The 21,432-nt window shown below is 48.8% G+C and overlaps 1 protein-coding gene across 1 annotated transcript in view; it reads left to right on the forward strand.

Moving 5' to 3' along the window:
* Positions 1-21,432, forward strand: part of Gcn1 (GCN1 activator of EIF2AK4) — a 65,117-nt gene that overhangs the window by 36,927 nt on the left and 6,758 nt on the right. The window contains exons 33-53 of the mRNA XM_041648350.1: positions 107-301; positions 2,869-3,115; positions 3,614-3,735; positions 4,342-4,456; positions 5,300-5,479; positions 6,928-7,148; positions 9,901-9,969; positions 10,120-10,258; positions 10,344-10,540; positions 10,701-10,843; positions 13,206-13,323; positions 13,415-13,630; positions 15,832-15,996; positions 16,619-16,780; positions 17,027-17,119; positions 17,403-17,546; positions 17,648-17,917; positions 18,269-18,382; positions 18,748-18,978; positions 19,521-19,714; positions 19,809-19,923. Coding sequence (XP_041504284.1) covers positions 107-301; positions 2,869-3,115; positions 3,614-3,735; positions 4,342-4,456; positions 5,300-5,479; positions 6,928-7,148; positions 9,901-9,969; positions 10,120-10,258; positions 10,344-10,540; positions 10,701-10,843; positions 13,206-13,323; positions 13,415-13,630; positions 15,832-15,996; positions 16,619-16,780; positions 17,027-17,119; positions 17,403-17,546; positions 17,648-17,917; positions 18,269-18,382; positions 18,748-18,978; positions 19,521-19,714; positions 19,809-19,923 — 3,450 coding nt within the window. The remainder of the gene's footprint in view (positions 1-106; positions 302-2,868; positions 3,116-3,613; positions 3,736-4,341; positions 4,457-5,299; positions 5,480-6,927; positions 7,149-9,900; positions 9,970-10,119; positions 10,259-10,343; positions 10,541-10,700; positions 10,844-13,205; positions 13,324-13,414; positions 13,631-15,831; positions 15,997-16,618; positions 16,781-17,026; positions 17,120-17,402; positions 17,547-17,647; positions 17,918-18,268; positions 18,383-18,747; positions 18,979-19,520; positions 19,715-19,808; positions 19,924-21,432) is intronic.

Raw genomic sequence — 21,432 nt, forward strand, 5'->3', positions numbered from 1 at the left:
GTAGGCCTGCTGGAGAACTAGCCAGCATTGCCAGCGCTGCAGACCTAGCCTGTCCCTTTGATGCAGCCTGTAGCTGACCCGTGGCTCCGGGATCTGGCCGTTTCAGGAGAATGTCAACTCATTGCTGCCAGTGTTTGAGGAGTTCTTGAAGGATGCACCCAATGATGCCAGCTATGACGCCGTGCGGCAGAGTGTGGTGGTCCTGATGGGTTCTTTGGCCAAGCACCTGGACAAGAGTGACCCCAAAGTAAAACCCATTGTTGCCAAGCTCATTGCTGCCCTCTCAACACCGTCTCAGCAGGTACCTCCATTTTGGTAGCCTGTGGATCACTGGGGAATGGGAATCCATGGTGGACAGGCTGTAGGATGCCAGTAGGTGAGAAAGTAGCCGTTTTTTCTCCAGGGAGAACCTAGGTATTTCAGTTTTTCTTACTCATTTGCTAGAGGTTTGGTTTTTAGAGTGTGTGTGTGTGTGTGTGTGTGTGTGTGTTTGCATGTGTGTGTGTGTTTGCTTGCATGCGTTTGTGAGTAAATCTGGGCACTGATTAAAAACAAAGATGACACAAAGATAATTCCAACACCCTAGAGACAGAGGCAGGCAGATCTCTTGTGAGTCTGAGGTCAGCCTGGTCTAGACCTAGAACTCACTGCCTGCCTCTTCCTCCTGAGTGCTAGGATCAAAGGCGTGCACCACCAGCTTTACAAGCCCCTTTGCTTTTCTGTTTTTCTTTTAAATATCTATTTATTTATTTTGTATATAATATTCTGTCTGTGTGTATGCCTGCAGGCCAGAAGAGGGCACCAGACCAGACAGTTGGTTGTGAGCCACCATGTGGTTGCCGGAAATTGAACTCAGGACCTTTGGACCTTTGGAAGAGCAGGCATTGCTCTTAATCACTGAGCCATCTCTCCAGCTCTGTTTTTCTGTTTTTCAAGACAGGGTTTCTTTGTGTAGCTTTGTTGCCTGTCCTGGAACTAGCTCTTGTAGACCAGGCTGGCCTTGAACTCACAGAGATTCACCTGCCTCTGCCTCCACAACCCCTTTTTAATCACAGGCATTTTTACTCAAGGCTGAGTATTTATGTATGTAAAATAGATATGCAAATCGAATGTCAGTGGTGATAAACCATAATATTTTCCCTTGTTTTTGTTTTTTCGAGATAGGGTTTCTCTGTAGCTTTGGAGCCTGTCCTGGAACTAGCTCTATAGACCAGGCTGGCCTCGCACTCACAGAGATTCGCCTGCCTCTGCCTCCCGAGTGCTGGGATTAAAGGCATGTGCCACTACCACCTGGCATAAACCATAGCATTTTCAAAACATTTCTTTGATATACCATGATTTTTATCATGTACTACAGATGAGAACAGATTTTGTACTAATAAGGATATTCTTGTTTTTATATAAATAAGTTTTACATATATATTTGGTACCACTTAGGATCTAGAACTTTAGTTTGAGATAATTTTTGTTTTATAATCAGTGCTGAGATTGTCACTCTGCATAAATATATGGTGCAAAGTGGCAGGTACATATAACATTTTACTTTTTAATTTCGTTGGAAGAATGGACATTTCTCTGTGAGTGTGAAAGTCAGAGGACAACTTGCAGGAATAGGTTCTCTCTCCTTGTGAGTCCCCAGGATGGAACTCAGGTCATTATGACTGGTGGCAAAGCTGGTCTACTTGACTGAGCCTTTTCCCTGGCCTTTCCCTTTTAGATGTATATTTAAGGCATTTCAGAAATTGTTGGAAATTCTGTTTTAATAGCAAGCCAAAATTCATAGAATAATTTAAAAAAAAAACAAAAACTTGGGGGGCTGGAGAGATGGCTCAGCGGTTAAGAGCATTGCCTGCTCTTCCAAAGGTCCTGAGTTCAATTCCCAGCAACCACATGGTGGCTCACAGCCATCTGTAATAAGGTCTGGTGCTCTCTTCTGGCCTGCAGCCATACACACAGATAGAATATTGTATACATAACAAATAAATAAATAAATATTTTTAAAAAAAACTTGGGTCATCAACTCAGTCAATTTTTATTTTATTGATGTGTTTGTTTATGAAGGCAGGGTCTCATTGTATAGCCTAGGCTGGCCAAAACTTACTTTGTAGACCAAGCTGGTCTTGAACTCACAGAGATCTACATGTTTTGCCTCCTGAGTGCTGGGATTAAAGGTGTGCGCCACCACTCCCAGCTAACTCACAACAGTTTTAACAACTGTAGCCTTCTAACACAATGTGGGCCACACCTACAACAGTTTGATACTTACACATTGAGAGGAATGAGAGGGAAACACTGCTAGTCTCTGTTTTCTGCAGTGGAGCCTTGATGTGTCTCTGAGAGCAGAACACCGCTGCTGTTCCCGACCCACAGTGGTCTCGGTGGGAGCCGAGGTGCTGCCGCAGGGGTCACTGCTATTGGGTGGTGTGACAGCGCTTGGAGGACAGTGCAGTTGTGTGTTCGGAACCAACAGTGACGTCACCAGAGGTGACAAGCACGAGCATTGCCGGGAGCACCTCAGAGTCTTATGTGTTTGATTTTGAATTAATTTTTGGCCATTATACATTCAGAAATTTGTACTGTTTCCTAATGGATTTACAGTGCAGCCCCATGTGGGTTGTGAAGCACAGTGAAGACGCAGTGGTTTAGACTAGAAACAGCACTGTGCTGTTGCTGCTCTTGTCACTGACTGCAGCGTGTACCCTGTGGAGCATGTGCCGTCATGAGTAGATAGGAAAGAAACACTGCTTCTTTGATGCTTTGACACGTGAAGCGGTGGCTCAGATTGGGTGTGAGACAGGGCTACTGTGTGGGCCACCAGGAACAACTGTCACTGAGCTGCTTGCCCTAATGAGATGGCCCCTCCCACAGGTCCAGGAGTCTGTTGCCAGCTGCTTGCCACCTCTTGTACCCGCCGTCAAGGAAGATGCTGGGGGAATGATTCAGCGGCTCATGCAGCAGCTGCTGGAGTCAGACAAGTATGCAGAGCGTAAAGGAGCTGCATATGGGCTGGCAGGCCTGGTGAAAGGCCTGGGCATCCTCTCCCTGAAGCAGCAGGAGATGATGGCTGCACTGACCGATGCCATTCAGGATAAGAAGAATTTCCGAAGGCGAGAGGGTGGGTGTCCCTGAGCTCAATGCTGACAGCACAGGAAGTTGGTGCCCATGCTTCAGAGGAAGGGAGGAGGGACCGTATGACCCATCCAGCCCTGTGTCTGGTGGGGTTGGCCTGCACTTTCCCCCTTATTCTTTCTTGCACTGTTGGGGGCTGAACTCGAGGCCTCACTCATGCTAGGCAGGCTGCTGTACTGCTGAACTACATGCCAGCCCTTCTTGTTTTAGTATTCCAGGGTTTCCTTATATTCCTTAAATTGCCAAGCATAGCCTACAACTTAGTGGTCCTCTTGCCTCAGGCTCCAGAATGGTAGGAGTATAGGCTTGTCTCCCTACCTACTTTCTAACTGCTAATAGAGCCGAAAGTGTGCCACACTCTGCCACATCCCTGCCCTGAGTACTGAGACAGACTGCTGCTCCCATAGGCACCGTAGCCCGACGAGGTACCAGGTGGGTGCTGGCCCTTGTATTCCCAGCACTGTCTGCCGTCCTCTTCCCCCAGGAGCTCTGTTTGCCTTTGAGATGCTCTGCACCATGCTGGGAAAGCTCTTCGAGCCCTATGTGGTCCATGTGTTGCCCCATCTGCTGCTGTGTTTTGGGGATGGGAACCAGTATGTACGTGAGGTAAGTCCAGAGGCAGGAGTGAGAACTGCTCCCAGGCAGGCTTTGTCAGGCAGGTGTCTAAGGTGGGTTCCAGCCCCCACTGCCAGAGGCCTTTCAGCTCGTACCTGAGACTCTGGTTACTCCTATGGATTTCTCTTAGGTTCCCTTACACATTGAAGATTTTATTTGTGTGTGCATGTGTATTATGTATTTGTCCATGCTCACGTGGACAGATGTGCATCCTGGGAACTAGAAAAGGGCAATCCTCAGACTGCCAAACAAGTTGCTCCTTTTTTTTTTTTTTTTGTTAAGATATGTTTTCTCTGTTAGCCTTAGCTGTTCTGGAATTTACTTTGTAAACTATGCTGGCCTTGAACTCAGATCTAGCTGTCTCAACCTCCCAAGTCCTGAGATTGAAGGTGTGTGCCATTACCAAGCAAGTTGCTCTTAACTGCTGAGCCATCTGTCCAGCCCAAGTACTGAAGCTTTTTGAGCTGTGTTTTGACTGTTCCTCTGGACCTGGGCCCTACACAGCCTTGATCAGTGTAGGGACACAGGGCTAGTGTCAGGCTTGAGGCTTGCCTAGGTGAGGAGGCCCCTGAATGTCTTCTTCTCTCCTCCCTTGAGGCTGCAGATGATTGTGCCAAAGCTGTGATGAGCAACCTGAGTGCTCATGGTGTGAAGTTGGTGCTCCCGTCCTTGTTAGCTGCCCTGGAGGAGGAATCCTGGCGGACCAAAGCCGGTGAGACCGCCGTTTCTGTGTCAGCTTTCTGCTCTGACAGTCACCTCCAGCAGGGCCGCAGGGCCTCACAGCCACTGTCTGTGGGCATGGCAGAGTAGCTTGGTCAGCTCTGAGGAAATCCTGAGCTTGAAAGCTGTGGTCTAGAACCTTCTAAAGCAAATAGTCTAGAGCCATTCTGGTTGGGAGGGTCAGGGCCTGGGGCCTCCTTTCTGTTCCTTCAGATTTTGCTGTCTTAAAGTTTAAAACAGCACAGACGTGAGATGAGGAAACTGAGGCAGAGAACACCCACAGGGCTGAACTAGGCCTCCCTGCTCTCCCAGCTAGATCTCTACTGCTGTGATAAACACCATGGCCAAAAGAGATTTGAAATTATAGTCCATCACTAAGGGAAGTCAGGGCAGGAGCTGATGCAGAGGCCATAGAGGAGAACTGCTTACTGCCTTGCCACCATGACATGTTCAGCCTGCTTTCTTATAGAATCAAAACCAACCTGCCTAGGCATGGTACCACTCACAGTGATCTGAGCTCCCCATGTCAATCACCAATTAAAAAAATGTACTAAGACTTGCCTGTGGGCAAATTTTATGAGCCATTTTCTCAATTGAGATTCCCTCTTACCAAATGACTCTAAATTTGTATCAAGTTGACAGTACATTAACCAGGACACCCATTCTGGTATTGTCTCTTTACCCTGTGCTACTGCTCGTCACCTGGAATCCCACAGTGCCGCAGGCCTCTTTCCAGGGCCTGAAGAGTCTGCAGAGAAGCAAGCTGGGTATCCCTTCCCACTCTAGCCAGCAGGTGTCTTGCTGACCAGTGCTGACTTGTGTCCTCTGTCTACAGGGTCTGTAGAGCTACTTGGGGCAATGGCGTATTGTGCTCCTAAGCAGCTGTCATCCTGCCTACCCAACATTGTGCCCAAGCTCACAGAGGTGCTGACAGACTCCCACGTCAAAGTGCAGAAGGCTGGACAGCAAGCACTCAGGCAGATCGGCTCTGTCATCAGGAATCCAGAGATCCTGGGTATGCTTTTCCCATGGGGCACTTACCTGACTTCACCTGCTACCTTCTCTAGGATGTTCTGGGGAGTGTCGGCTAAGACTGTTGCTCTCTGAGGACAAATATGTCTGTGGTGAAATACCTTTTTTGCTGGGAAGCCCTTTCCTTAGACTAAACAATTGAAGGGAATTTGGAAACAGTTTGTTCTCCCACTGGTCTGGAGCACCTGTCATTGGCTTCATAGCTAGGGACATCAAGTCATTGACTCAGGAGATGCCCAGCTCTGTGAAATCCTGTGCACTTGACTGAGCTGGGAGGCAGCTTGCAGCTCATCAGCACCGTCTGGAGCCCTGGTTTTTGGAACTCTCTTCTCATTCCATCAGGCAAAAGAATTAGCCATGTTTTCTATTTTTTAATTAAAGGAATTAGTAATATTTTTGTGTTGTATGTATGTATGTATGTATGATTGTATGTAGGCACAAGTGTACAGTGGCATATGTGTGCAAGTCAGCAGACAGTTAATGAGAATCAGTTCCCTCCATAGTTCCATCATGCGCATCCTGAGTATTAAACTTAGTTCAGGCTTGGTGGCAAGTGCCTATACTGACAGAGCCCCCTCACTGGCCCAGATGTATCTTTTGGTGTAATTTTTGGTCTCTGGCATAGGCTGGCCTATGTGTGCAGACTAACATTGTTGGATGATTTTGAACTTCTGATCCTCCTGCTTCTACCTCCCAAGTCCCAGGATTATAGGTATGTGTGCACTGATTCCAGGGTTTTGTGCATGCTAAGCATGGATTCTACCAACTGAGCAACATCCCAGCCCACGGTGTGTTTCTTTCTGAGGGCTGGGAAGAGACTGAATGCTGGCAACAAAGCCCAGCCATCCACACTGACTGACACGTCACTTGCATCATTTTAAGCTTAAACTCTGAGTACTGGTGCCTGGTACATGTAGTTCAGCCATGAAATTATTAGACATGTATGTTTTCATTAGAAAATGAAACGATTTGTGACCGAGTATATTTGTGTTTTGGGAATGGAACCTAGGGCCTTGGCCGTGCCAGATGAACAGTATACCACAAAGCTGTGTTGGCTTCGTTTTGTTTTGTGACAAGGTCTTACTATGTAGCCCAGGCTGGCTTCAAACTTAACAATCTCCTACCTCTAGCCCATAAGTACTAGGATGACAGGTGTGTGCCACATGCCTGTTCATCTTCCAGATTTCTTTGTATTATGTTTAATGCTTGTGTCTGTGTGGATATATGCACATGCTAGGCACTGGCTGCAGCTCATTTCTTGAAACTAGTCCATGATGTTATGTCCAGTCACGGTTGCGGTGTAGAGGGCCAGCACCACACTTAGGGAGTAGGAGTTCCTTCCCAGCTGAGGCACCCAGTCTTCTTTCTCTCCCTAAGGCTCTGCCGCTTGCCAGACTTGTACAGATTAGTATTCTCCTCTGTGACATGCAGCCATTGCCCCGGTCCTGCTGGACGCCCTGACGGATCCATCAAGGAAGACTCAGAAATGCCTGCAGACCCTGCTGGACACCAAGTTTGTTCACTTCATTGATGCCCCGTCCTTGGCGCTCATCATGCCTATTGTCCAGAGAGCCTTTCAGGACCGTTCCACAGACACGCGGAAGATGGCAGCACAAATTATTGGCAACATGTACTCCCTGACAGACCAGAAGGTAGTAGCCCAGCTGGCTTAGGGTATGAAGTCCCAGTCTACAGCACATATGGAAGGATGTGGGCATTGTCTCTGCTTATGTTTGCAGGAAACCCTGGGCCATTTAGGGTGGGAGGTGGAAATCTGGGAATCTCCCAGAGTGCAATAGTTCAAGGACTTAAGTGTGTCCTTGGCCAAGGTCTGTCTCCATGACCTCTGCTACAGACTGGGTGGAAGACAGGCTGCCTTTCCCTCGTACCTTTCAGGAGAGTTCACCAGGCAACTGGAATTTTCCTTCATTGGAGTGTTCCCTGATTGGGAGTATGTGCTTCTACAGCCTCTAAGAAGAATTAAGTGTAGTTGGGGAGTTTGTATTTGTGATTTTGCCATCCACCACAGCTGTGCCTTGATACTAAAAAGAAGTTAAAGTGGAGTTCTTTTTTTTAGGTGTGGGGTGAGGGGTATTCAGAACAGGTATTCTCTGTGTATCCCAGGCTGGTCCCAAACTCACAGAGATTCTCTTGCTTTGCCTCTCGAGTGCTGGGATTAAAGGCGTGCACCACCACTACACAGCTAAGTGGAGTTATTTCTGTTTCAGACCATTTAGGAAATTAAAAACCTTAAAACTGTATGTGTAATGTGTACTTGTAATCTCTGCACTCAGGAAACTGAGGCAAGGATTAAAAAAATCCCAGGGGCTGAAGAAATGGCTTAGCACAAGTGGTTCTCAACCTGTGGATCGTGACCCTTTTGTGGGTGGAAGGTTTGAATGACCAACACTTTCGCAGGGGTCACAAATCAGATATTTACATTATGATTCATAAAGGTAGCATGATTACAGTCATGGAGTAGCTACAAAATAATGTTATGGTCGGGGGTCACCACAACATTAGGAACTGTATTAAAGTGTTGCAGCGTTAGGAAGATTGAGAACCACTGACTTAGCAGTTAAGAGGCCTGACCTGGACTTGATCCCTAGTACCCACATGGTGGTTCACAAACATCTAACTCTAGTTCCAGGGAGGTCAGTCCTCTGAGACTGTGATGCACAGGTGTACATGCAGGGAAAGCATCCACACACATAAAATACTTCTTTTTTGTTTGTTTGTTTTTGAAGACAGAGTTTCTCTGTGAAGCCCTGGCTGTCCTGGCACACTCTCTGTAGACCAGGTTGGCCTCGAACTCACAGAGGTCTGCCTGGTGTGCATGACATGGAAGGAAATCAGAACCAGAGCAACAAGATGCCACAGGTCTCCTTTAACACGAGAGCATGTTGATGTTGCCACGTTACTGCAAATGTGATGGCACGTGCTTTTACAGCCAGCACTCAGGAGTCGGAGGCTTGAAAATTGCCAGAAGTTCAAGACTAGCCTGGTCTACATGACAAATCTAGGCCAGCCAGAGCTACATAGCAGGATCGGGGGAGAGAGAGAGAGACAGACAGAGACAGACAGAACATGGCATTCCTGAATATCATTTCTTAAGTTACAATAAGTTTCCTCCATAATAATAATTTAGTAGTATATAATATCCCAACAAGTTTATGTGCCATAATTTACATAAACTACTTGTCGTGTAGTACTATCTCCTGATGGAGGGGAGCTGGTTTTGGTTTTTTCCTATTTTAAGAGCTATTGCAAGCCAGACATAGTGGCATACACCTTTAATCCCAGGGCTCTGGGAGTTCAAGGCCAGCTTGGTCTACAGAGTAAGTTCCAGGCCAGCCACAGCTACATAGTGAGACCCTGTCCCAAATAAATAAATAAATAAATAAGTAAGTAAGTAAGTAAGTAGATAAGAACAGTATATGGTCCTCTCGCTCACTCTCTCAACACAGGGTCTGCCTCTGCCACTGAAGTGCCAAAGAGTAAAAGCGTATGCCATCATGCCTTGCAGTTTTATTTTTTAGCTTTTTTAAAATTTTGTATTTTTAATTTTTTTAATTAATTTTTATTTTTTAGCTTTTAAGTTGCATTTTAATATGGTGTGTGTGTGTGTACATGCACTTCCATGCAAATATGGAAGTCAAAGAACAGTTTGAAGGCGTTGGTTTTCTCTTTCTACCATGTGGGTCCTGGGGATCAAACTCATGTTCTCAGTCTTGGCAGCAGGCGCCTTTACCCATTGAGCCACCTTGCTGGCACCATAAGACATTTTCTGTTAGGGTAGTTTTTTCTTATAATTAATTTTTATTTTATTTGTGTTGGTATGTTGCTACATGTATGTCTGTGTGAGGATGTCAGATCTTGGAGTTACAGACAGTTGTGAGCTGCCATGTGCGTGCTAGGACTTGAACCCAGGTCCTCTGGAAGAACAGTCAGTGCTCTTAACCACTGAGTCATCTTTCCAGCCCCGACATTTTCTGTTTTGAAGATTATTCCCTAAATCTGAATGCTACAAAAGAAGACAAACAAACATTTTAAGATAAAAAAGGAAATATGAAATGAAATTCTGTCAGCAAAGTGCTAGAGATACTTTTTTGAGGATTACAGGGCCAGGGCGGCAGTGGCCCCAAGAAAGAGATGGAGAGCTCCTGCTGCACTGACCTGCTAAGCAGGGTGGGGTGACCGTTGTCTGTTGCCCTGGGCAGCTAGTTCCGGCAAGGAACCAATCAGAAGAGGTGGACTGCACAGTTACCCAGACATTTTGTGAGCTGTGAGGTCCTCCTCTTGCTCTTTGTCAGCAGCAGGGCAGCGTCAGGGTCCACGGCAGAACAGGGCCTGGAGAAGACAGGAATTGGGTCTCTGCCTGAATCGCATCTTATGTTGTTATAGGACTTGGCTCCTTACCTGCCCAGTGTGACACCTGGCCTGAAAGCCTCACTCTTGGACCCTGTCCCTGAGGTGAGTCTGGGTGTAGCCCAGTGTCTAGAAATTCCCACCAGACCATGTGTGTGCCTTTCGGAGCAGGGGAAGACCAGGGTCTTCCCTACTTCTGTGTGGGCCTCCCTGAGCTGCATCTCCTCACCACCTCTGTTCTTGCTTACATGACAGGTGCGCACAGTATCTGCAAAGGCTCTTGGGGCCATGGTGAAGGGCATGGGGGAGTCGTGCTTTGAGGACTTGCTACCGTGGCTGATGGAGACGCTGACATATGAGCAGAGCTCTGTAGATCGTTCTGGCGCTGCCCAAGGTGAGACCAAAGCATGCCCAGGGACCGTCAGGGATATCTTAACAGGCTTCCAGTCTAGTGAGTTGATTTCTTTCTTGTCTTTCAGGGTTGGCTGAGGTAATGGCTGGCTTAGGAGTAGAGAAGTTGGAGAAATTGATGCCAGAAATTGTGGCTACAGCCAGCAAAGTGGACATCGCACCCCATGTCCGAGATGGCTACATTATGATGTTCAACTACTTGCCCATCACCTTTGGGGACAAGTTTACTCCTTATGTGGGACCCATCATCCCTTGTATCCTCAAAGTAGGTACCAGTGACGCTGCCGAGGAGGGAGGAAATGAGGAGGATGCTACTGCTCTCCTGAGCTAGCTTGGGGCCATCCTGCTCCTCAGAAAGCCCAATTTCCTTTGGGTCTGGGTGCCCAGAAGAGGCAGTCCTGGCTGATTGCTCTCTGCATGTCTAGGCTCTGGCTGATGAGAATGAGTTTGTTCGTGACACTGCCCTACGTGCAGGACAACGCGTCATCTCCATGTATGCTGAGACAGCCATTGCCTTGCTACTGCCACAGCTGGAGCAAGGCCTCTTTGATGACCTCTGGAGAATACGGTAAGAAGTGGGACCAAAAGGCCCAGTGGCTCCAGCTCTGATTCTCAGAAACACCAGTTGAGAAGTTCATGTTGTTGAGAACTCTTAACTTTCTCTACACCTTTGCTTTTAGACAATTTATCACTCTTGTTTTCCTGTAGCAGAGTTGGTTCCTCCTTCGTGTGTGTGTGTGTGTGTGTGTGTGTGTGAGAGAGAGAGAGAGAGAGAGAGAGAGTGTGTGTGTGTGTGTGTGTGAGAGAGAGAGAGAGAGAGAGAGAGAGAGAGAGAGAGAGTGAGTCAGTCAGAGGTCATCCTTGGGTTTCATTCTTCAAGAACCAAAGAACCACCCACTTTGGTTTTTGGGAGGGAATCTCTCACTGGAACCTGGGGCTTGCTGATGAGGCTAGGCTGCCAGCCCAGGGATCTGCTTGGATTCTTGCATGGGCACAAGGGATTAAACCTATGCCCTCATGCCAGTATTTCACCAATTGAGATATCTCTGGCTCCTTGTCCTGATTTTTGAGACAAAGTCTCCCTGATTGACTTAGAACTCACTGTAGCCAGACCAGCCTCAGTTTTGGAGTCCTCCTGCCTGTCTGGTGCTGGATTGCAGGTTTCCACCACCATGCCCAACTTTGTAGCAGTCTTTATTCTGGGTTGCTTTGAAAATATTATCCTGTTCCAGGTGGTGGTGCACACCTTTAATCCCAGCACTCAGGAGGCAGAGGCAGGCGAATGTGAGTTTGAGGCCAGTCTGGTCTATAGAGCAAGGTCCGGGACGGCCAGGGATACACAGAAAATCCCTATCTCAAAAATACAAAAAACAAAATAACAGCAATAGAACATTCTCCGTATTAACTATATAGTTTCTACTGAGATTTTTTTTTATTAATTTTTTTTTATTGAGAAAAGGAAACAAAAAGTATCCGCCTCCTCCCAACCTCCCATTTCCCTCCCCCTCCTCCCACCCTTCTCCCCTTCCCCCCAAACTCCTCTCCCTCTCCCTCTCCAGTTCAAAGAGCAGTCAGGGTTCCCTGCCTGTGGAAAGTCCTAGGTCCGCCCCCCTCCGTCCATGTCTAGGAAGGTGAACATCCAAACTGGCTAGGCTCCCACAAAGCTAGTACATGAAGTAGGATCAAAACCCCATGCCATTGTCCCTGGCTTCTCATCTACTGAGATTTTTAATTGAGAGTATCTTTTATTTTAAAATTCTACTTCTGGAATTTATTCAAAAACTGCATTTAGTAAAGTGCTCAAAGTGCTATACAGAGGGTTGCTAAATTGTGGCTACAGCCAGCAAAGTGGGCATCACATCCATGTCCACGATGGCTATAGTATGTTTCCGCCTTTGGCTTTGGCAGTACTGGGCATGGAGCCCAGGGTCTCACATTCCAGCAAGTGCTCCACTGCTGAGCTGTATCGCCCAACTGAAGCTTTGTTTATTGTCCAAGAAATTGGAGTTGATTTAAGAATAGAGACTATGCATACAGAAGACTTTAGTTGGGTTTGATTTGTTTTGTTGAGATAGTATATAGCTTAGGGCAGTCTTTTTTTTGTTTTGTTTTGTTTTGTTTTGTTTTGTTTTTCGAGACAGGGTTTCTCTGTGGTTTTGGAGCCTGTCCTGGAACTAGCTCTTGTAGACCAGGCTGGTCTCGAACTCACAGAGATCCGCCTGCCTCTGCCTCCCAAGTGTTGGGATTAAAGGCATGCGCCACCACCACCCGGCTTAGCTTAGGGCAGTCTTGAACTCACTGTGGACCCCCAAGCTAGCCACAGACCCAATCCTCCTTCTTCCACCCCTGAAGTTGTAGGGCTGTAGATATGTGTCATCATGCCTGTGTCTCACATGCTCTTTATTTGCATGAGTATTTTACCTGTGTGTATGTCTCTGCCACGTGTGTGTGCCTGGTGTCAAAGAGAGCAGAAGAGGACATTGGACCCCCTGAAACGAGAGAATTACAGATGGTTGTAAACCACCGTGTGGGTACTGGGAATTGAACCTGGGTCCTCTGTAAGAGTCAGTGCTCTTTTAATTGCAGAGCCATCTCTCAAGCCTCTCTCTATACATACTTGAAAAATAAGTTTATTCTTTTTGCCTTATGGTCCAGGGGGTTGAACCCAAGATATCCTACATGTTGGGCAAGGGCTGTGTCATGGTGACACCAGCCCTTCTTCATGACTGAAGTACCTTGCTTACTAGTAGAAAACTTGGGAAATGCATGAGGTAGTGTGAGCAGGTGAAGCTTATCTTCCGGTCCCATTCTGAGATACCCACCGTGGATGTTTTGAGTACCTTTCCTGGCAGTCTTAAGTCTGTATAGTACTGGGTCAGACCCTAACACTGTCCCTTGAATCTGTTGTATGAGTCTGCTCTTGACTTCAGGTTCAGCTCTGTTCAACTCCTTGGGGACCTCCTGTTTCACATCTCCGGGGTCACTGGGAAAATGACCACAGAGACAGCCTCAGAGGATGATAACTTTGGAACTGCTCAGTCTAACAAGGTGAGAAGGCCTGGCATTGGGTTCCTTCCTGTGCTTATGGGAGCAATGACCTGATGCCGTGCTCTGGAGGCCTCACCACCCTGTGTTACAGGCAATCATCACTGCCCTGGGGGTTGATCGGCGGAACCGGGTCCTGGCAGGGCTCTACATGGGCCGCTCAGACACCCAGCTGGTGGTGAGGCAGGCGTCACTGCATGTGTGGAAGATTGTCGTTTCCAACACCCCCCGCACGCTGCGCGAGATCCTGCCCACTCTCTTTGGCCTCCTGCTGGGTTTTCTGGCGAGTACATGTGCAGATAAGAGAACGGTGAGTTTGCTGGACCCAGAGCCTAGGGAACTGGATTTACAGAGTTTGAGGGGGGATACATGTGTCCCCTACGTAACAGGAACATTTATATATTTAGTCATTCAGCAAATATTTACTGTGTACCATGCTGTGGCCTAGTGTTTGTGGATATAGAAGAAAAGGCCCCTCCCTCCTTATCCTTGTTAATGAGATGTGTATTAATCAGATACTCACATGCACGTGTCAGGTGTGCTTGTGATAAATGCAACTCACACTCATGCCCACAGTAAGGACACACGGCCCAGTGAGGGCTCAGCAAATACTTCTTAGAAAAGTGGCATTTGAAGATGAATAGTTAATAAGCACTGACTAAGGCCAGAGAAATGGCTCAGCAGTTAAGAACTGGTTGGTCTTCCAGAGGACCCGGGTTCAATTCCCAGCACCCACGTGGCAGCTCATAATTGTCTGAAACTCAAGTTCCAGTGGACCCCATTCCCTCAAACGCCAATGAATATAATTTAAAAAAAAAACAAAGCACTGACTAGCCAGAGAGGTGGGAAAGACAACTCCAAAAACTGCCCCATGGATCTGCTTTAGCTGCAGAGGCCCCACGATAAGACATGGCCTATGGAAGGCTGTTGTGGCCAGAGTGGCAGACCAGGGAGGAGCAAGCACCGCATGAGAGGAAACTGGTGCCGGGCGGAGAGAGACAGGGATCGGTGGCTGGGAGGAAGTGCCCAGTCTGGACTGATCATTTCCTTCAACCTGTGCTCTGTGTATTTAGTTTTAAAGAAGAGTTTGTAGCTGGGCGGTGCTGATGCACCCCTTTAACCCCAACAATCAGGAAGCAGAGGCAGGAGGGTCTCTGTGAGCTCAAGGCCAGCCTGGTCTACAGAGTGAGTTCCAGGACAGCCAGAGCTGCTGCCCAGAGAAACCCTGTCTCTAAAAACCAAAAAATAAATGAAAGAAAGGTTTGTATGAGTTCAAAGATGAAGTTAATATTTTCCCCAAAATAATCTGTTACAAATTTAGTTCCTTTTTTTTTTTTAAATATTTATTTATTTTTATTTATTAGGTATACAATGTTCTGTCTGTGTGCATCCCTGCAGGCCAGGAGAGGGCACCAGACCTCATTACAGATGGTTGTGAGCCACCATGTGGTTGCTGGGAATTGAACTCAGGACCTTTGGAAGAACAGGCAATGCTCTTAACCGCTGAGCCATCTCTGCATCCCCAAATTTAGTTCCTTTTGAGCAAAAGCCCTGGGCTGTGTTGAGTGAGCTGAGATGGTTGGATTTCCCTGTGTTCTCGATGAGCTTCATGTTCATGTGTAAGGCTGACATGCCTGTGCTGATAGTTGTATGTAAGGCTGACCTAGTTTTATATGTTTACTACTATTTGTGATTTATTTTGGGGACAAGAATGGTGTAGGCTAGCCCCAAAACTCCTCCTCTTCCTCCTTCAGCATCCCTAGTACTAGGATTACAGACTTGGCCACCATGACTGGTCTCCACACTTCCCTGAAGATAGGATTGTGGTTTATTTTATTTTTAAAGTATGGGTGAGGGGCTGGAGAGATGGCTCAGTGGTTAAGAGCATTGCCTGCTCTTCCAAAGGTTCTGAGTTCAATTCCCGGCAACCACATGGTGGCTCACAACCATCTGTAATGAGGTCTGGTGCCCTCTTCTGGCCTGCAGACGTACACACAGACAGAATATTGTATACATAATAAATAAAAATAAATATTTAAAAAAAGTATGGGTGAGTGTTATGTCTGTGTGTGAGTATGTGCACATGGGTGTAGGTGCCCACGGAAACCAGGTGAGGGTGTTGGATCCCCTGGAGCTGGAGTTGCAGGCAATGGTGAGCCACCTGGTATTGGGTGCAGGGCACCAAACTTGGCTGTTCTGGGAGAGCAATGAGTACTCTCAACCACTGAACCATCCAGCCAGCCCATTTTGTTTTATTCTCTTTTGTGTTTGGTTTAGACAGAATCACTAGCTCAGGCTGACCTTGAACTCACAGTCCTCTGCCTCCCCTACACTGGCGTTACAGGCAAGGGCCATGATGTCAGCAGTGGCTTTCCTTTGCTGTGTATACAGCATTTCCTGGGATGGTGCCTCAGATGAAGCCTGCGAGCTCGGGGCCATTGTTCCAGAAGTGTTCTCTGGGTGCCCTGGGATTTGCAGACATTTGATGTGCGGCCCCTTTTCTGCTGACAGATTGCAGCAAGGACACTGGGAGATCTGGTTCGGAAGCTAGGGGAGAAGATTCTCCCTGAGATCATCCCCATCCTTGAGGAAGGCCTAAGGTCCCAGAAGAGCGATGAGAGGCAGGGTGTGTGTATTGGTCTGAGTGAGATCATGAAGTCTACCAGCCGGGACGCTGTGAGTATCTTTACAGGGCCTGCAGCCCGTGTAGCGTGAGTGACTGCTGACGTGCTCTGGGGAGGGCACTAGCCTCACTGGAGGGGCTGTTACCAGCAGCATATTGCCTGCCATGTGTAGACTGTGCCTCCAGTGGATGACTCTCCCACTCTTGAGATTGCTACAGATGTGCCCCCCTTTGTCACTTCACCAACACCTCAGTGTGAGAAGGTGGCAGGGGCAGGAGGCTGTGTTTCCTGGGCCCAGAGCCCCCCAGCTGGTCTATTAGAGACTAAACATTTTTAGCAGAGTTCAGACTGAGGACTTTGCTTTCCAAGAGGTGAGCAAAACTGTCTGGGAGCTGGAGAGCAAAGCCCAGGGCCCTTGCCAGGGTTCATCAAATCCTGTAGAAGATGGGAAGTCCCTGTTACTAGTGATGATGGTAAGCTTTATAGTTGCTAAGTCTAGGTGAGGGATTCCTTGGGACATATCAGATGTTCTCTCTGTCTGTCCTCACTTTGGTCTTATTATCAGAGCTAATAGACCCGTCCAGCAGAGGGCATCTGTTTGCCTGAGTTTGGGGCCCTAGTCAGCTCACCTTGTTGGTTCTGCATGGGTCCAGTTGTGCTTGCATTGTTTCTAGGTGCTGTATTTCTCTGAGTCCCTTGTGCCCACGGCGAGGAAGGCCTTATGTGATCCCCTAGAGGAGGTCCGAGAGGCGGCAGCCAAGACCTTTGAGCAGCTGCACTCCACCATTGGCCACCAGGCTTTGGAGGACATTCTCCCGTTTCTCCTGAAGCAGCTGGTGAGTGGATCCCACACTTAGCAGTGTGGCCTTTACTGTCTGTGTAACAGTGAAGCACGGGGAGGCTGCCAACGCAGCAGGAATCTGGGCTCTGCAGGGGAGTGGGTGCTACAAAATCTGATGTGACTTTGTGCCTGTCCTTGGACAGTAAGGAAATGTGGAGGCAAGGAGGTAAGTGGAGGAGGCAGTTGACAGCAGGGGTGCAGTGGGAGCCAGCTCCCCAGTCATCCCAATGTTTCTCTGCAGGATGACGAGGAGGTGTCAGAATTTGCCCTGGATGGTCTGAAGCAGGTTATGGCTGTTAAGAGCCGTGTGGTGCTGCCCTACCTGGTGCCCAAGGTACATCCCCACACATGTGCACCCCTATTCCAGGGCCTCCTGTGCACGCACGGATGTTGAGTCTAGAGAAGTAGATGCAATGAGCTCAGATGCTCCCTTGTCTCTCAAGATGTATTGGAGCAGGCCTTGAGTCAGAGCAGGGGAGTGGACACCCTTGGGTCAGAGCAGGGGAGTGGATGCCCTTAGGTCAGAGCAGGGGAATGGGCTGTCCTAGAACCCAGTCTGGGCCTGGCACTAAACAGGTCCAGTCTTCATTAGGTTGATATTGTCATCATTCCCCCAGCTGACAACGCCACCTGTCAATACCCGGGTGCTGGCTTTCCTTTCGTCCGTGGCAGGCGATGCTCTGACCCGTCATCTTGGTGTGATCCTCCCAGCAGTCATGTTGGCCCTGAAGGAGAAGCTCGGGACTCCAGACGAGCAGCTGGTAGGGTGGCAAATGTGCTCCTCTAGCTTTTCAACAGCCATTGCAGCCTCCTTGCCTGCCCGAGACTCCATGCTCAGCACACATGTCCTTGTGGTTTTCAGGAGATGGCCAATTGTCAGGCTGTGATCCTCTCAGTGGAGGATGACACTGGACACCGCATCATTATTGAGGACCTGTTGGAAGCCACTCGCAGCCCCGAGGTGGGCATGCGGCAGGCCGCTGCTATCATCCTCAACATCTACTGCTCCCGCTCTAAGGCCGACTACACCAGCCACCTTCGGAACCTGGTCTCGGGCTTGATCCGCCTCTTCAATGACTCCAGTCCTGTGGTTCTGGAGGAGAGCTGGGATGCCCTCAATGCCATCACCAAGGTGAGGGAGGGGACTGCTGACCCCAGAACTATCTTATGGTTGCAAAATGTTGTAGGCTCCCCAGCTCCTGTTTTGTGTTTGCTTTTGTTTGGAGTCTTGTTGCCCAGTCTGGTCTCTTAGATTCAAGCAGTGTTCCCACCTCACTTAGGAAGTAAGTGCTGGGACTACAGGTTTGTATCACTCCGTAGGCTTCAAACTCCAGTCATGAAGTTCAGGCATGAAGTTGTCATCACTGTTACTCGCCGCAGCGTTGGCACGTTTGTGGCCAGTCTTATCTCCCTCTCCCTCCTTGGCCCATGCCTTGAGAAGGAAGGGCTGTGCCTCACTGATGCTTCCCTCCAATCCTTGCAGAAGCTGGACGCGGGTAACCAGCTGGCCCTGATAGAAGAGCTGCATAAGGAAATCCGGTTCATAGGCAACGAGAGCAAAGGCGAGCATGTCCCAGGCTTCTGCCTGCCCAAGAAGGTGAGCTGAAGCCTAGCGGCACAGGGAGCTGGCGCAGCAGTGGTCCGTCTGCTGTGCTCCATGTGATGGGCATCTTTGCAGACAACGGACTGTTGTGTCTTCTGTGGCGACCTCCCATGACTGGGTTCACAGTGCTCTTAGTTACATTATGAAGCCATCTCTGCCAGAGCCAGTAGGTCAGACGTAGTAGCCGTATGTTTCCTGTTAGCAGCCTGTTGGGTCGTTTGTCTTCTAGTCAGCTCACCCTCTTGGCAGTGACCCTGATCCAACCCCTTTATTAACTGTCGGAAGTGCCTTGTGTTTGGTGGGAAACCTGTGGGCCTGGTGCATTTGGACTGGTCTCTCAGTTCTGGTTCTCTTGCCAGGGAGTGACTTCCATCCTTCCAGTGTTGCGGGAAGGAGTCCTCACTGGCAGTCCTGAGCAGAAGGAAGAAGCAGCCAAGGCCTTGGGTTTGGTGATCCGCCTGACATCAGCTGATGCCCTGAGGCCATCTGTGGTCAGCATCACTGGCCCCCTGATTCGCATCCTTGGGGACCGGTTCAGCTGGAATGTAAAGGCGGCTCTGTTGGAGACACTCAGCCTCTTGCTGGCCAAGGCAAGTGAGTTAGGAGCTTGTTCCATTTGGGTCCTGGAGAACAGATCTGTCTGTGGGAGACCAAAGTGAGATGTCCTTTCAGAGCAGAGGGGGTTGGACCATGGACACTGCACTGGGTGTCCTATGGGAGCAGAGGGGGTTGGACCATGGACACTGCACTGGGTATCCTATGGGAGCAGAGGGGGTTGGACCATAGATGCTGCACTGGGTCACTGCAAAGTCCTGCTGTAGCTCTGTGGCCAGGAGACCTTAGCCTCATGTGGCCTTTGAGCTGCTTTCTCACCCGCTCGACCTGCCCTTGCTTGTCCTTGGGACTGGGACGCCACTAAGCTAAAGCCTCGAATAGCCAGGCCTGTGAAAGGGTGCCGGCCTCTGCTGCCATTGTGAATGCTGAATGCCTCCAAGCAAGCTTTCTGGTGTTCTTGAATCACACCTGTTTTGATCTGTGTGAGAGCTTGGCTAGCTCCTGGTGGTCCTGGTTGTCATGTTCATGTCATCAGTATGCCACAGTCATGACTCTTGGGTATGGGTTTCTCCCGCAGGTTGGAATTGCCCTGAAGCCCTTCCTGCCTCAGCTTCAGACCACCTTTACCAAAGCCCTGCAGGACTCCAACCGGGGCGTGCGCCTGAAGGCTGCGGATGCACTGGGGAAACTCATTTCTATCCACATCAAGGTGGACCCCCTTTTCACAGAGCTGCTCAATGGAATCCGTGTGATGGAGGACCCAGGTGTGAGGTAGAGTGCCACTCGGGAGCAGGCTTACAGGCGTTGAGAGGCGGGAGGCGGTGCTGTGGGAGCCTGGGGTTAAGGCAGTGTGTTTCTTCTCTAGAGATACCATGTTGCAGGCCCTGAGGTTTGTGATTCAGGGTGCAGGTGCCAAAGTGGATGCTGCCATCCGGAAAAACATTGTCTCTCTCCTGCTAAGCATGCTGGGACATGATGAGGTATGACTTGGGATCAGAGGCTACACTGGGAGTTCTGTTGCTTCTAAGTTCTTTTCTCCACATTGTATGGCGTTACCCTGCCCTTACTGCAGGACTTGCCACTTTCAGTCAGACTGGGAGGGATCAGGGAGTCTTGGGCTGCCACCTTCTCAGCCCTTTGAGCTTCCCAGACTACCTCAGCTGTCCCCAGTCTCCTCCGCAGCCCGTGGCAGGAGTGACAGCTGAGACTGCCCGAGGCATGGAGTCCAACCCCTCAGCCCCAGTGCCTGAGCAATGAGAGTGGGTGGCGGTCGGAGCTGTGCTGGGGTCCCCCAGGTTTCCTGAGATTTTTGTCTTAGCAAGAAAGAAGTTGGAAATACTCCTGAAAGAAAATTAAAACAGCTCGAAAGCCATAGCTTATTCTTTTCTCGGTTGTCAGCTACCTTATGAACGTGGACACATTTCCTAGTGTATTTTTACCTGGTGGAGACAGTAGGCTGACTCCCTGCTTGGTATTGATGCTTCTGGAGTTCATAGTTTTGTTGTCTTGACTGTGCTTGGCATCAAACCAAGGTCTGGTGCGTGCTAAGCAAGTGTCCTCACTGAGCCTAGTGCAGCCCACTCTGTCTGTCTTGTGGGTGAAGCAGCTTAATCCCCGGGCCTTTCACCAGTTACTTCAGCTTCAGCTGCTTTCCCTCTGTGTTCCCCTTTATAAAACATACTGCTCCCGGAGACACAGACATTCTTCAGGGGCACCCTGCTGCTATCTGGAAAAACATCATCTCATGCATGTGCCAGAATGGATGATATGTCCATGTGTAAGAAGAGGGCTTCTTGTTGGGGTTTCTGTCCTGCCCGGTTCCCACAGTCATTAGGTCCCAAAGAAAATCACAGCGGTCTCCCTAAGTTTTAAACTGATTAGCCCATTAGCTCAGGCTTCTTGTTAACTCTTATAACTTATATTAGCCCATTATTCTTTTTTTTTTTTTTTTTTTTGGTTTTTTCGAGACAGGGTTTCTCTGTGGTTTTGGAGCCTGTTCTGGAACTAGCTCTTGTAGACCAGGCTGGTCTCGAACTCACAGAGATCTGCCTGCCTCTGCCTCCCAATGCTGGGATTAAAGGCGTGCGCCACCACCGCCCGGCTAGCCCATTATTCTTATCAATGTTAGCTACATGGCTCGGTACCTTTTTCAGCAGGGCAGGTCACATCCTGCTTCTGCTTCTTCGGTGTCTGGATAGGACTGGGGCAGAATGAGCTTCCTCCTTCCCAGAATTCTCTTGTTCTCTTTGACCTGCCTCTACTTCCTGCCTGGCTATTGGCCAATCAGCATTTATTTAAAACATAATTGACATAATACAGAATTGTCCAGCACCATCCTTGTAAAGGTCTTAGTAGTTACAGAGGGTAAGATTTATCCATGGCCAAGCTCTTACCAATTTATAGGGACCTGGGGTTCCTGGTTGTGTTCAGTTCCATTGGTTTCCTTCACTGTGGCAGATCTGTGAGGGTGGTGAGTCCATGGGAAGACC

This window comes from Microtus oregoni, unplaced genomic scaffold, assembly GCF_018167655.1.
Source record: "Microtus oregoni isolate MIOR12 unplaced genomic scaffold, Mior012 000003F_ref0000135, whole genome shotgun sequence".
NCBI classification, from domain to species: Eukaryota; Metazoa; Chordata; class Mammalia; order Rodentia; family Cricetidae; genus Microtus; species Microtus oregoni.